The sequence below is a fragment of the Hipposideros armiger genome, unplaced genomic scaffold (genome assembly GCF_001890085.2).
Source record: "Hipposideros armiger isolate ML-2016 unplaced genomic scaffold, ASM189008v1 scaffold_68, whole genome shotgun sequence".
NCBI classification, from domain to species: Eukaryota; Metazoa; Chordata; class Mammalia; order Chiroptera; family Hipposideridae; genus Hipposideros; species Hipposideros armiger.
In genome coordinates this window covers 3411531-3427183 of record NW_017731418.1, presented here as the reverse complement: position 1 = coordinate 3427183, position 15653 = coordinate 3411531, and the positions used below count along the sequence as shown (strand labels likewise).

The 15653-nt window shown below is 37.0% G+C and overlaps 1 protein-coding gene and 1 pseudogene across 8 annotated transcripts in view; one reads left to right on the top strand and one right to left on the bottom strand.

Annotated features, from left to right (window-relative positions):
* RBPJ (recombination signal binding protein for immunoglobulin kappa J region) overlaps nucleotides 1–15653 on the bottom strand; it is a 211125-nt gene that overhangs the window by 36035 nt on the left and 159437 nt on the right. For 4 of the 8 annotated variants that reach the window (XM_019642406.1, XM_019642404.1, XM_019642405.1 and 1 more), the window contains 2 exons: nucleotides 14329–14367; nucleotides 11661–11830 (listed from right to left, as the gene is read on the bottom strand). The exons of 1 other annotated variant lie outside the window; for it this stretch is intronic. In XM_019642406.1, coding sequence (XP_019497951.1) covers nucleotides 11661–11737 — 77 coding nt within the window. In that variant the 5' untranslated portion in view covers nucleotides 11738–11830; nucleotides 14329–14367. The remainder of the gene's footprint in view (nucleotides 1–11660; nucleotides 11831–14328; nucleotides 14368–15653) is intronic. 3 more of the 8 variants (XM_019642403.1, XM_019642409.1, XM_019642408.1) reach the window with 1 other exon arrangement.
* LOC109382685 (dolichyl-diphosphooligosaccharide--protein glycosyltransferase subunit STT3B pseudogene) lies at nucleotides 815–5184 on the top strand (annotated as a pseudogene).

The window sequence follows — 15653 nt, the reverse complement described above, 5'->3', positions numbered from 1 at the left end:
ATATGCATTCTGAATAAAAAAACAACTAAAAATTATTTCAAGAACACCATGGAGCAACTACTTTTGCAAGAAGTAACGTGAAAGCGTTAACCATTTAGAAAAGCAAAAAATTTTACTTTTATCAATATTTTTACTGACATAAAATCATGGCATATGCCATTCTAGTTTGACATGTTTAAACTGTCTATCATTATATCTGTCAATTTTTTGGTTGTGTTTGCTTAGTAAGTTTCAAACTTGAATACGACAAACAAAATTCACAAAAAGAAAGTCCTTATGGCGTCACCCTGCATTCTGAAAATAGACCCCTTACTTGCTCACTACACTCATATACACCTCTGTGATTGTGCCAAGGGGTGAATAAGTGATTTAAACCAGACCTCTGTCTGTCTATGTGTATGGATGGGGGGGGGGTGAGTGTGTGAGTGTGTGTGTGTGACCATAGCCAGCCACTACTCTAGGAGAGAAAACGGGATGGGGGGGTCCAGCTAGTCATCTTTACCAGCAGGCTGAGTGCCTATACTTCTCAAACTGGATTTTTGTCACTTGTGAAATCCAAGTAACAAAAGTTCCAATATGAATTGTCTTTTAGTAAACAAACTGATTTTTGTTTTATCAAGCGTTTCCATAGTAAAAGCACACACACACACCCCACACGCCAACATTTTAGAGAGCTGCAGAGTATGCTCTAAGAAACACTACTATAAGCCAGGGGTCAGCAAATCATGCCCGCAGCCTGTTTTTGTACTCCCTAGGAGCTCAAAATGCCTTTTACTTTTTTAAAGGGTTGTAAAAAAGAAAAGAAGTCTACGCAATGGAGACAGTATGTGGACCTCAAAGCCTAAAATATGTACTACTTGGGTCTCTACAGAAAACATTTGCTGAGCCCTGAATAGGCAATAAAAATGAAAAGGTTTTAAAAGAAATGTTACAAAACAGAATGAATAATAACACTATCTAAATGTTTTAATCAATTAAATATACCACTGGTTGACATTTAATAGTTTTTTTTTAAAAATACCTCTTCCTCGTTATTAAACTTGGGGGCCCTTGCAAGTTCAGAAGGTTCAAGCAGGACTGCTCTCACTCCTGCTTCAGAATGCTTGACTACCACACCAACACCCTCCCTCCAAAGAAAAACTCTCATGGAGCTGCCCTATTTCTGTCAGATTCCAGCAGTTAACAGTCTTTCACACCATCTCAGCTGCTTTTCAAAGTGAGTTCCACAACAGTTATGATTTGCAATGGAGAGTGGCCCACTCAAGGAAGTTTTAGAGAAACTAGAGCAAATAAACTGAAACCAATTCCTTCACTACTACAGGACTACTCAGTCTTAAATTTTCCAGAGGGAATACCTGTATGCACTCTTTTCCCTACTATTAGGAGACGGAGATCTTTGTTTTCCCTCCAAGGAGGCTGTTTCCCCAAGTGCCAATTTTGAAAATGATAATCTAGCAATAGTACCAACAAAGTCCCTCACAATACTAATGAAACGTTAAGGCCGCTACACTAGGTTTCCGTATCTATTGGTGACTAAGCCCAAACAGCGCAGCTCATGTTCCTAGAGGAATACATACTGGCAAACTTCATTTCATTCCCCCTTTATAACAAAAGTAAAAATAATATCCCAGAATTCTATGAAAGGAAACGTATAGGTAAACTGCTTCAAATCCTGTCATATAGTTACAAGACAAATCCTTTCAAGTTCTGATACACTCTTCATGGATTTTATTTCCCCTCCCAAACAGACATAGCCTGTTACATTGTTAAGGATTGGGTCACCATCACTTCTGTGTTCTATTTTAAAAACTTATTTTGGAAATAAGCCATTTTACTACCTACTTAAGGCTACATATAGAGAGCGTAGAGAAAAAATTGAGACTTGAGAATTTTGAGAACATGTAACAGCAGGGGGTACTGACATTTGAAGGTAGGTCATTACCTTGGTTCTTAACTTGGCTCCTCGAATCCCAGGGACCACCCAGACCCTTCCTTCCACCCCATTTTCTTCTTCTGTCAAGTTGCCCTACAAACATATGACTGGCCTAAGAAAAGTTGAATATTAGCTGAAACTACTTTTATATAAATTATTCACCGTTTATGAACTAATTAGCTGACTACTTAGTTCAAAATATATAGAGCAAAGTCATGCATTACTATTAATGCAGATTAACTTTATGGTTTTATTTTACTATAAACCTAAATTCATTTAATGTCTACTCAGTGTATATGGTGTTTGCTTCTCATGGTTGTCTTATGATAAAGGAAAAGCAGAATCTCTGACTAGGTAAAAACACGAATATTGTTAACGGGTGATATAAAATAACCTCCTATTAAAAAAAGGTCAAAATAGACATTAATCTGACCTAAATCAATAATACAAAAAATGGATGGTTCTCTTGTTACAAATTGATCAATAATAAACAGGCATAGTAAGTAGCGTCTTGAGCTCTTTAGCTATAATCCAGGGTAGATAAGGAGAATACATTGTTTTAAGAGTTTCTCATTAGGCACTGGTAAAATACTTCAAAATTTCATGCTGTGGAAGAAAAGAAATTCCAAAAGAAAAAAGGGGGGTGTGTTACTCAAAGAAAATGGAATCCCAAAATTAATACACAAATAAGAATAAAACATAACCCATGTTGACATGGGTTATGAAACAGATATGAAAGCTATGTCTTAACTATCACCTTAGATGTTATTACTTGCTCTGTGGCAACCTCCAAAGTCAGTTAAGACAGAGCTTCGGACTGCGTTTTCCCATTGTTGGACCAGGGCAGTCAAGGGGGTACGTACAGATACAATGAATGAGACAAAAGAGACAGGGCTTCAATACAGAACTTCAAAAACGTGTTAGTCCAAGTGATACAGAGAAGGTTTTATAAGCCGAGAAAACGACGGCGGGCCCGGAGAGCAAGCACAAGTCGTCTCTCCTCGTCCCCGTGGAGCGGCCTCATGGCCCTGGGGAACAGCCTGCACGGCCGCCACCGGCCTGGGGCCCAGCGCGCGCACAAGGTGGCGAGCGGCCCCCCGCAGGGCTGTCCGCGGGGCAGTCGCAGCCGGCGGGCTGGCAGTCGCTGAGCTCCTTCACCGTCCAGTTCCTGGCCTGGCTGGCCGGCTCCAGCTCGCGCCTCTCGAAAGCATCATTCACGAGTTCGATCCGTGGTTTAACCATAGATCAACACATCATCTTGTATCTCAGGGTTCTATGAATTTTTAAATTGGTTTGATGAAATGGCATGGTATCCACTAGGAAGAATAGTAGGTGATACTGTTTACCCAGGTTTGATGATAACAGCTGGCCTTATCCATTGGATTTTAAACACATTGAACATAACAGTTCACATAAGAGATGTTTGTGTGTTCCTCGCACCAACTTTTAGAGGCCTTACATCTATATCTACTTTCTTGCTTACCAGAGGAACCAAGGAGCAGGACTTTTAGCTGCTTGTTTTATTGCTATTGCACCAGGTTACATTTCTCGGTCAGTAGCTGGATCCTTTGATAATGAAGGCATTGCAATTTTTGCACTTCAGTTCACATACTACTTGTGGGTAAAATCTGTAAAAACTGGGTTAGTTTTTTGGACAGTGTGCTGCTGCTTATCGTATTTCTGTATGGTCTCTGCTTGGGGTGGTTGTGTTTATTATCAACCTTATTCCACTGCATGTATTTGTGTTATTACTGATGCAGAGATACAGCTAAAGAGTCTACATAACGTATAGCACTTTCTACACTGTGGGTTTAATATTATCCATGCAGATACCCTTTGTGGGATTCCAGCCAATCAGAACAAGTGAACACATGGCAGCTGCAGGTGTCTTTGCCTTGCTGCAAGCTTATGCTTTCTTGCAGTATCTGAGAGACCCATTAACAAAACAAGAATTCCAGACCCTTTTCTTTTTGGGTGTATCAGTAGCTGCAGGTGCTGTGTTTCTTAGTGTCATCTATTTGACTTACACAGGTTACATTGCACCATGGAGTGGCAGGTTTTACTCATTGTGGGATACTGGTTATGCAAAAATACACATTCCAATTATTGCATCAGTGTCTGAGCATCAGCCTACGACTTGGGTGTCTTTCTTCTTTGATCTACATATTCTTGTGTGTACCTTCCCAGCAGGCCTATGGTTCTGCATTAAAAATATTAACGACGAAAGAGTATTTGTTGCTCTGTATGCAATCAGTGCTGTCTACTTTGCGGGAGTGATGGTGCGGCTGATGTTGACTCTGACTCCAGTCGTCTGTGTGCTGTCTGCAATTGCCTTCTCAAATGTTTTTGAGCACTATTTGGGGGATGACATGAAGAGGGAAAACCCACCTGTGGAGGACAGCAGTGATGAGGATGACAAAAGAAACCCAGAAAATTTGTATGATAAGGCAGGTAAAGTGAGGAAACATGTAACAGAACAGGAAAAAACTGAAGAGGGATTAGGTCCTAATATAAAAAGTATTGTCACCATGTTGATGCTGATGCTATTGATGATGTTCGCCGTCCACTGTACCTGGGTCACAAGCAATGCCTACTCCAGTCCAAGTATGGTCCTGGCCTCTTACAATCATGATGGCACCAGGAGTATCTCAGATGATTTTAGAGAAGCTTACTTTTGGCTAAGGCAGAATACAGATGAACATGTCCAAGAGATGCCTTGGTGGGATTATGGGTATCAGATAGCTGGAATGGCTAATAGAACGACTTTGGTGGATAATAACACCCGGAATAACAGCCACATAGCACTGGTGGGAAAAGCTATGTCTTCAAATGAAACAGCAGCCTATAAAATCATGAGGCGTCTCGATGTAGATTATGTTTTGGTTATTTTTGGAGGGGTTATTGGCTATTCTGGTGATGACATCAACAAGTTTCTCTGGATGGTTAGTATAGCTGAAGGGGAACATCCAAAAGACATTCGGGAAAGTAACTATTTCACCCCACAAGGAGAATTCCGTGTAGACAAAGCAGGATCTCCCACTTTGTTGAATTGTCTTATGTATAAAATGTCATACTACAGATTTGGAGAAATGCAGCTGGATTTTCGTACACCCCCAGGTTTTGATCAAACATGTAATGCTGAGATTGGAAACAAGGACATTAAATTCAAGCATTTGGAGGAGGCTTTTACGTCAGAACACTGGCTTGTAAGGATATATAAAGTGAAAGCACCTGATAACAGGGAGACCTAGACCTGTTCTACGCTTATCTTAACTATGTCCTGATCTTTTACCTATAATTACTAGGTGGCTAAGGCTGAGTCTCTGCATCATAGCCTGAAGAATGGTTCCCATGGCTACCCAGCAATTATCCCACCATTAGCTGAGCAGGATCCTGAGACCACAGAGCGCATACTTTGCTTATTACTAAGAGATCAGGAGACTAACAGTGTGACTAAGATTGCTTTTAGTGTATAAAATAGAATTATAGTAATATATATATGATTATATATATGATTTACTAAGTTGATTAAGGTAAATAAAATAATCAATATCGGGAGGGATGTCAGATCTTTATCCTACTGAGGGTGTCTAAAGGGGAATATAAATTTCCTAAAAGATAAAGTAGTATCTGTTTCTCAGTCAGAGCTTCAGAATTTATTACAATGGCAGTGTGGTTGGCCATGTCAGACACTGAGGTGCAGCCGGCTCCCCAAAAGAAAACAACATAAAACAGTTCCAACAATTACAGCAAACCTTAAAGAAATGAACCCTATGAAGGAAATCCCAACACTAAACAAATTCAAGCAAAAGAATGAATTAGCAGATACCAAACTGGAGTGTTGCAGAGGGGAAGAAGGTTAAGACTACATGCTTTAAAGGTTGTTTACAACGCAAGGGTCTTCAAGATTCCAGTTCTAACCTTTTGGTTATTGACACAACAAGGCAAAGTCACTTAGCTGAATAACATCTATGTTTTTTTAAAGCATGAATCACAGTCTTGCAGTCATAACTTCACAGCTCAGATCTACTCTTACAAAGGGGTAGGCACACTCACTGTGACACCTCAGCATTCTAGAAACTGCCTCACTGCATTGCAAATGTCTTTTCATTGATGACACCAGGATCTAAATTACTAAAAAAGAAGCCTCCACAATTTAAAAAACAACAAAAAATCTGTTTCCATAAATTAGTATATAAGATCTAGTCATTGTTTTGTTTTTGAATCCAGTCAGCTATACCTGTGAGCCACATTTAACGGACTATTGCAAGAAAGTGGGATGCCCTTAATAGTTAACACTCAATTCCTACCATAGATATTTCTGAAAGAAGGTAGTATTTTTTTTAACAAAGTGAATCCATGGTGATGCTGAATAGTACATACATTAACTATTCTTAAAAAATTTAAACTCTGTGTAGAAAGAATTGTGCTTAGAAAACTATAAAAGACCAACCTCTAAATAATGAGGTGCTTTTTCAATATTGTTTAATTTGGAAGATGGGGGTAAAAACAGAATGGTTTAAAAGATTTTTTTTTTCCAATCAAAGAAACCCTTTCTGAATTAAACTCTCCACCCCACCCCCAATGAAAAGAGAAATAAAATCCTTTTAAAAATATTTCTGATTATGATTGCTAGATGGGAGGGGGTGGGGATGAGGGAGAAGGGGAAGGGACGAGACAACATAAATTGGTAACTACAATATGGCCTCAAGGATAGAAAAGACAGTCTGGGGCATATAATCAATAATGTTGTAAATATTTTTTAAGAGGCCAGATGGCCTCATGTCTTGTTAGGGAGACCGCTTCATGGATGGCATAGAGGCCTGACCACTGCACTGTATATCTGATGCTGCCACTGAATAATATTATATGTCAACTATAATTTAATACATATATAGTCATGGGATGTGGAATATAGTGTGGGAATGGAGTCAATGGAATTGTAACAGCTATATAAGCTGTTGGAGGGGTAGTAGCTTGGGGGAGGGGAGTTACCACTTTGTGAGGGGTGAAAAGGATAACTATTGCATTGTTTTGTACACCTGAGACTAATAATAATAAAAAAAATTTCTCATTAAATAAGACAATAAAATTTTCCTAACAGGGAAAAAACCCTTTAAAGGAGAAATGAAAAAATAAATGGTTAAAAAGAACCAATTGGACCCCCTAAATGTGTTATATTATCATAATGGAAAACTTCCTGATTTTTAACTTTGGGTTTAAAATCAATTTTTTAATCATGGAATTGGTCATTGATTTTACATTCCAATTTTGTTTTATACAAACTGTTTCACTAAATTTGCTTTATCCTAACATTAATAATAAAAATCTGTATGTTTGCCTTCCTTAAAAGAGATTTAAAAAGAAATAAAGCTTACCTGAATTCTCCCTTAGAAGATACACTAATTCCTTTTAAGGTATTTTTAAAGGATAAAAGCTACTAAAATTTTTAACAGATTTATTGAGATTTAGTGGAAATACAAAATAATGCACTTATTTTCAAGAGTACACTTTGGTAAGGTTTGGCCTATGTACCACCATCACCACAATCCAGATAAAGAGTCATCATTCCCAGAGTTCTCTTCTGCCTCTTTATAATCCCTCCTCCTGCCTCTCCCCATCCTCAGGAAACCACTGATTTGGCTTTGGCATTACTGAGCAGTTTGCATTTTCTAGAACTGTATATAAATGGAACCATACAGTATGTACTCTTTTTTTCCTGACCTTTTAAGAATATTGAACATAATTATCGTAAGATTCACCTATGTTCTATCAATAGTCTAATCTCTTGTATTGCTGAACAGAAATCCATTGTACAATATACCTCAAATTGCTGACCCACTCACCTGTTGGTGTGTCTTGGGTTACGCCTGTATGGCTATTATAACTACCACTACCATCTGTGTTCAGGTCTTTGTATACATATGTTTTCATTTTTCTTGATTAAATATGTAAGCATGAAATAAACAGCTGGGCCATATGGTAGGGGTGTTTAACTTTTTAAGAAAGGGCCAAATTATTTTGCAATACCCACTCAGTGTAGGAGAGCGAAGTGGTATCTCACTGTGGTCTTAATTTGTATTTCTCTAATGGTATATATGGTTTGGAGAAGCATCTGTTCAAATCATTTTTCCATTTCAAAACTCCCATTTGAGAGTTCTTCTCATAATCTGGATATCAATGCTTTATTCCTAATTTTGATGAAGTAAATCAATTTTTCTTTCATAGATACGCTTTTGGTGTTATATCTAAGAAATTTTGCCTCACTTAAGCTCACAAAGATTTTCTCCTATGTCTTCTTCTAAAAGCTATATAGTTTCACATTTAGGTGTATTTTGAGCGAATTTTGTATATGGTTCTAGGTATAGATTGTAGTTATTTTGTGTATGTGTATACAAGTAGGAGGAGCATGTAGATAAGCAGCTGTTCCAGAATCCTTTGTTAAAAAACCCTTTATCTAACTAACCTGCCTTTACACGTTGATTAAAAAACATACATCTCAAGGGCTACTTCTGGCCACTCCTCTGTTACAATGATCTAATTGGGTATCTTTACACCAATACTATTCTTGATTCTGTGGCTTTATATTAAGTTTTGAAATCAGGTACTGTAAGTTACTGTTGCTCTTTTTCAAGGTTGTTTTGGGTATTCTAGGTATTTTACATTTCTGTTTAAATTTTTAGAAACAGCTTGTGAACTGCTACCAAAAAAGCCTGCTGGGATTTTGATTCAAATTATGTTGAATCTACAGATGATTTTGGGAAGAAGTGACCTTTAAATAATATCAAGTCTTCTGCCTGAAGAACATTTATTCAGAACTTCAAGTTCTTGCAGCAATGTTTGGTAGTTTTCAGTATATAATTCATTTGTGTCAGATTTTTCCCTAAGAATTACATATTTTTTATGCTACTGTAAATGGTATTGTTTTTCAATTTCAATTTACCACTGTTCATGACTAGTGTAAAAAATACAATTCATTTTTGCATATTTTATATGTGGATCATGTGTATCCCACAACCTTGCTAAACTCATTTATTAATTCTAGTAGCTTTTTAAGATTCCATAAAATTTTCTATATAGATGATCATGACACATGCTAATAAAAAGTTTTACTTCTTTCTTTCCAATCTGGATGGCTTTGATTTCTTTTTCTGACCTTATTGTACTATTCAGAACCTCTGGCACAAGCTAAATGGAAGCAGTGAGAGCGGACATCCTTGCGTTGTTCCTGATCTTAAAGGAAAAACATTGTTTTTCACAATTAAGTGTGGTATTAAATGTAGTTTTTTCATAGATACCCACTGTTAAAAATAAGTTAATTCCATCTATTCCTAGTTGGATGCAAATTTTAATCAAGAATAAATGTCACAAGCTTTCCCTAAATCCCTGAAGACAGACTACATGATTTTCCTTTTTTGTTAATACATTGAATCCCATTGACTGATTTCCATTTCTGAGATAAGTCTCTTTAGGTCATAATATATTATCCCTTCCACATATTGTTGGATTCATTTTGAAAATCTGTTAAGACTTTTCATACTTATGTTCATAAGGAATATTGATTGGTCTATGGTTTTATTTTCTTGTAATGTCTTTGTCTGCTTTAAGCAACACAGCAATGCAGTCCTGAAGAATGAACTGGGAAGCATGTCCTACTCTCCAATTTCCTGGAAGAGTATGTGTAGAACTGGCATGATTTAGTTCTTAAATGTCTGGTAGAATTCCAATGAGATCATCTGAGCCTGTAGTTTTCTTCTGTGGGAAGATATATACTTATAAATTCAATTTCTTTAGCTATAGAGCAGTTCAGGCTATCTGTTTCTTGTGGAATAAGCTGTGTAGTTTGCTAGTTTCAAGGAACTTGTATATTTCTTCAAAAGTTGTTGAATTTATTGGCAGAAAGTTATCTATAATATTTGCTTGTTATTCTTTAAATACCTGCAGAATCTGTAGTGATGTCACCTTTCTCATTTTTAATAGTAGTAATTTGTACAGAATCAGATTTCCATCTGGTATAAATGTGCTGCTTGAAGGAGTTCTTTAACATCTCTTGTAGCTCAATGCTTGTTTATGATTAACTTGTTTTTTAGTTTTTTTTATGTCTAAAATGGTCTTAGTTTTGCCTCTGTTGGATATAGAATTCTAGGTTGTTAGATTTACCCCCTTGGGTATTTAAAGCTCTTGCTCCACAATCTTCTACCTGACAAGGTTCCAGATGAAAAACCTCCTGTCATCCTTCTTTGTTCCTCTGAATATAATTTATCTTTTCTTTCTCTGTTGCTTTTAACATTTTTTCTTTAATTGCTGACTTTAAGCAATTTGATTATGATGTGCTTCAGTGTAGTATTTGTGCTTGGGGCTCACTGAGTTTCTTGGAACTGTGATTTTATTTTTCATCAAATTTAGAAAAATTTCAGCCATTACTTCTTCACATATTCCTTTAGTTATACCCTCCCCTTCAATGACTCCAATTACACGTATGTTAGTCCACTTGAACAAAAAAAACACCGCTCACCAAAGATCTCCCCACCGCCCCAGGATCTCTTCTTTGTGTGATTTATTTTGGATAGTTTCTATTGCTGTCTTCAAGTTCACTAATCTTTTCACCAGCAGTGCATATCTGCAATTAATCCCATCTAGTATGTATTTTCATCTAAGTACTGAGTTTTCATCTCTGCAAATCTGATTTGGATCTTCCCTTTTAATCTTCCATGTCCCATATTTAACTTGTTCAATCTCTCCTCTAGTTCAGGGATGTACCATTAAAGCCTATAGGCCAAATCCAACCCACCACCTGTTTTAGAAAGAACGTTGTATTCCAGTATACAGATACATCCATTGGTTTACATATTATTTATGGCTGGTTTTATGCTACAACAGAGTTGAATAGTTACAACAGAGTCTGTATTGTATGGACCACAAAAAATAAAACTATTTACTAGTTAAAAAAAAAATTCTGTAAACTCCTCTGATCTTATCATCTTGAACATATAGAAGACAAAGAACAACTGTTTTCATGTCTTTGTCATCTGTATCATTTTCTGGGTTGGTTTTAATTGACTGATTTTTCTCATCATATGAATTCATCTTTTCCTGCTTCTTTGTATGAGTGGTATATCTTGATTACGTATTAGAGACACATGAATTTTACTGTTGAGTGCTGGATATTGTCTATTCCTGTAAATATTCTTGAACTCTGTTCTGGTACAGTTAAGTTACTTGGAAAGAGTTTGATCCTTTCAATCTTGCTTTTAAGTTGTTAGGCGAAATGAGACAGCATGTAGTCTAGGCCTAATTTTGCATCACTACTGAAGCAAAACCCTTCTGACTACTCTAGTTGATGCACGGTGAATTGTAACATTTTCCCACACTGGCTACTGGGAACAGGCACAATTCGTAGTACTGAGTGAGCATTAGGAATTCTTTCCTCTAATTCTTTAGGTTGGTTACTCCCACCCCCAACCTTGGGTAGTCTCCTCACACACGTCTGCTGACCAACACTCAGCTAAAGACTAGAGGGAACCCCCTGCAGATCCCTGAAGCTCTGTACAGCACTTTCCTTCCAGTTCTCTGCCCTGGAAACTCGAGCCACCGTGGCCTCCCTAAGTTCCCAAGCTCCATCTCCTCAACTCAAGGTGCTCACTGGGCTTCACCTGGATTCCCTCTCCCTACATCATGTCCTGGAAACTCTCTCCGGGCACTAAGCTGGAGCAATCGTAGGGCTCACCTCATTTGTCTCCTGTCTCTCAAGGACCACTGTCCTTTCTTGCCTGCCGTCCAATATCTTGAAAACCGCTGTTTCATCTATTTTGTCCGGGTTTTTAGTTGTTTCAGGCCGGAGAGTAATTCCAGTCCCTGTCACTCCATCTTGGCCAGAGGCGGAAGTCCTAAAAGCTACTAAAATTTTCCAAACAGGGATAATTGCTTAAAGGGTAAATGGAAAATCATGATAAAGTAGATGGGACCTAACTATATTATTGTATATATTTAAAGAAAGAACCTTTTCTTTATATTATCATTGTATTGATTGTTATTTTTACAGAGGCATCCATTAAAGTAACTAATGTAGTCATCAAAATATATTTTATTGTTTAGGAGTCATTCCAACCTACTGCTGCTGGTAATGAAATAAAAATATTTAAAATTTTAAATTTCAAAATGCCTATACATGTGAATTAAGCAATTCCACTTAGAATTCCTTCATGATATATAAAAGTAACTGAAAACATATTTACATGGACCTGTGAGACAAGTTTTATTTTCCCAGCCCATTCAATCTGCAATATTTATGCAATGCCTTTTGAAAAAGGTTTTTTTAAAAAAAATATTGAAGTAATTTCAGATTTACAGAAAAGTTGCCCAAGTAGTACAAAGAATTCCTAGTCCCCTTTCCTCCAGACTGCCCAAATGTTAACATTTTACCATATTTGTATACTAGGCTTTTAAACCATTTAAGAGTACACTGTAGACATAAAGCCCCTTTACCAAAAATACTTCAGTGTTTATTTCCTAAATCCAAGACACTGCTTTTACAATCACAATACAATTATCACGGATACAATATCTGTATCTATAGCTTTTATTCACATGTTGCCACTGTCCCACTAATGTCCTTTATGGTGGGGGGGGCAGTTTGAGAAACTACTGCCTTAGGCCAAATCAGGATAGCCACAAGTTTTCCTAAATTAAGTTGAGCTAGAATAGACATGCCATTCATTTATATGGCTGACCTGGGGATATAAGAATGGAGTTGAAAAGTCACAAAAGATTTGGTGTGGCTCAAAAAGCCTAACATGTTTATTATCTGTCCCCTTACAGAAAACATTTGCCAATTCCAGCTTTAGAGCAAAATAAAAATTTTTTCCTGGTCCAGGACTTAGAATTCAGTTGTCAAGTCTTGTTGTTCTCCTTTAATCTGGTAATCCTCAGTTTTCGTTTTTCATGATCTTGAAAATTTTGACGAGTAAATGCCATTTATTTTATAGAATGCCACTCATTTTTGTCTTTCTGATGTTTCCTGATGCTTACATTTCACTTAAAGCATTTAGGCAACAACACCACAAAAGTGATGTATGTGTCCTTCTCAGGATGCAGAGTATTTATTTGTACTATTTATTTGCCCATTACTGGTGGTGTTAATTTAGGTCACTTAATTAAGGTGGTATCTGCCACGTTTCTTCACTGTCATATTACTATTTTGCACTTTATAATTAATACATACTTTGTGAGGGCATGCTTAGAGACTACATAAAAATTTTGTTTCTCATCAGATTTTAAACCCATAGTTTAAGCATTCATTTATGTTTTGACGGGAACAATTATCATTGTAATGGTTACCAATTGTGATTTCCCAGTTCCATCACTCCTACATTTATTAGGTGGATTTCTTCCGTAAGGAAAAGCTGTCTCCTCTCCTCCATTTACTGAATCATTTTTAAACTCAGTATAGACTTCTAAGCTGTCACTTTCTTAAACGGGTTTTAATTTATTACTCTCATTCTTTATTTTGATGATCACAGTGCCCATGATTTGGCTAAAGGGAGCCTCTTCAAGCTGGCTCCCTGTGAGTCCTTCTGGCATGTCCCCATCATCTGCTTTTTTAATAATAGCAATAATGTGAAAATAACCCAAATGACCCTCAATGTAAAATATTAAATAAAAGCAGTGTAAAGACAATGTAGAGAACTAAGTAAAAAACGTACAATTAAGAGGCATTAAAAGGTACAGAACAATGGTCAGGTGTGATGTCAGACTTCAAAAAGAAAAAAGACAGGAATATGTTTTACATGCATACAATTTTCTTGGAAGATGTTAACAATGCAGGATTAGCATTAACTCTAGGACTGAAACTGTGCAATTGGGTGTCTTACTTTTTATTTTATAACCACTGACTGTTAGAACTTTTAAAAATCATTTTCAAGACTAATACTTTTAAACTTAATATTTGTAATTAAAATATTTATTGACTCATTAAAAATGGGTAAAATCTTGTATTTCCCATAAAATTCTTTTCTAAAAGCATTTTAGTATCTTTCAAGTCCCACTTGTAATCAACAAATTGTGACTGGCTAAATGCAGCTAGATATAGGAGGCTATCTTTACACTGCAGCCCTGGTTATGTTAACTATATAATACCCAAGATTACTTATTCAAAGCTTTCATTCCCCCCTTTAAACTATATCCTCTTATCCTGTTTTTTGTTTTGTTTTGGTTTTTTTTGGCGCCGGGGGTGGGGGGGGGTGATGTAGGGTAGGGAAGATGGTAATAAGCTTATAATCTAGATACCAATATTTGGTTAATTTCTTTTCAAGAGCACCTAACACAGTTTCCAAAATGACAGCATCTTTCACTTTTATGAAATGTTTGGGTGAAAGGCTGACTAATACAATGCTTACCTAGTAAGTCGTTTAGGTGGAGGCCGCTCACCAAATTTTCTGAGGGGAAAAAAAAAAAAAAATTAAATAGGCTGTATGACATACTCCACAATAAGCTTTCTAGGAACCACAAAATCTCCTTTAAAACTTATATTTCAACCCTACTGAAGATCAGTCTAAAGAGAACTCCTCTAATAAACATCTATATCCAGATATAACAAAATATATACTTTAAAATGGTTCCTAAACAAAAATAACACACCCTAAGTAGGCCTAACGCACCCCAAGTAGGCCTTACTTCATCCTGCATCATGACAATGCTCCATGTCACACACCATTTCTGCTATGGCAATTTCTGTCAAATAAAAACATTACGGTGTGTCCTCATCCACCTTATTCACCGGATCTGGCACCGTGCAACTGCTGGCTCTTCCCCAAAGTAAAAAAGACCATGAAAGGTAAACGTTTTGAATCGATTCAGAACATCAAGGCAGCCACAACAGCACAATTACTAGTTCTGAACCAGCTCTTACCTTAAGAACCACAGCAATGCTGCTTAAAACTTTACAGGTGTAACCAATGGTCCTTTGCTACTGTAACAAAGATGATCATGGAATGATGTATTCTCCTGGACTGTCACATTTATGTAACATGCTTCTATTAGAACAAATATCTTATGGAAGAGATTTCAAAGACATGCCATATTTACAGTTGGCCCCATCAGAGAGAAGACATGCTCCCCTTCTTATTATGTATACTGGATAGAATATTTGAAAAGCACTGTTTCCTTTACTTTTATAGTCGCTTCAAAGATGCTACCTTTTCTTTTTCAATTAAAAACAAGAATAACAAACATAACTTTATAACAGACTACCAGCAGTTTGTGTAAAGAAGCAGGAATTGTGGAAATCTATAAATGTGGGGTGATGGAGATCATCATCTCTAGCTATTCTCAGCACCTGGCTTTTTAGATATCTCCAATATTACTATCAGGTTAAGGGTGCCTTTCCAAAACTCCATATCTGGGAGGGATTTCCACACGTTAAATCTACAATAAGTCTCATTATCCAGATGGCACAACTGAGCTGTGAAAACAGTGACTGACATCCATTAACATGGCATATGAAGATCTTATAGGAAAACTGTATGTCTTAAAATCTATGGCCTCAAAAAGAGGAGGCAATCAGACAATGGGCAAACTACTCCATTTTCATGTATCAAGAGACTGAATGGGGGCCGGCCGAGTGGCGCGATGGTTAAGAGCTCGCTTGGGATGCCAGAGGGCCCCGGTTCGGATCCCACATGTGAGGGCCAGTGACACTGCCCTCTACAGCTAAGATGCTGAA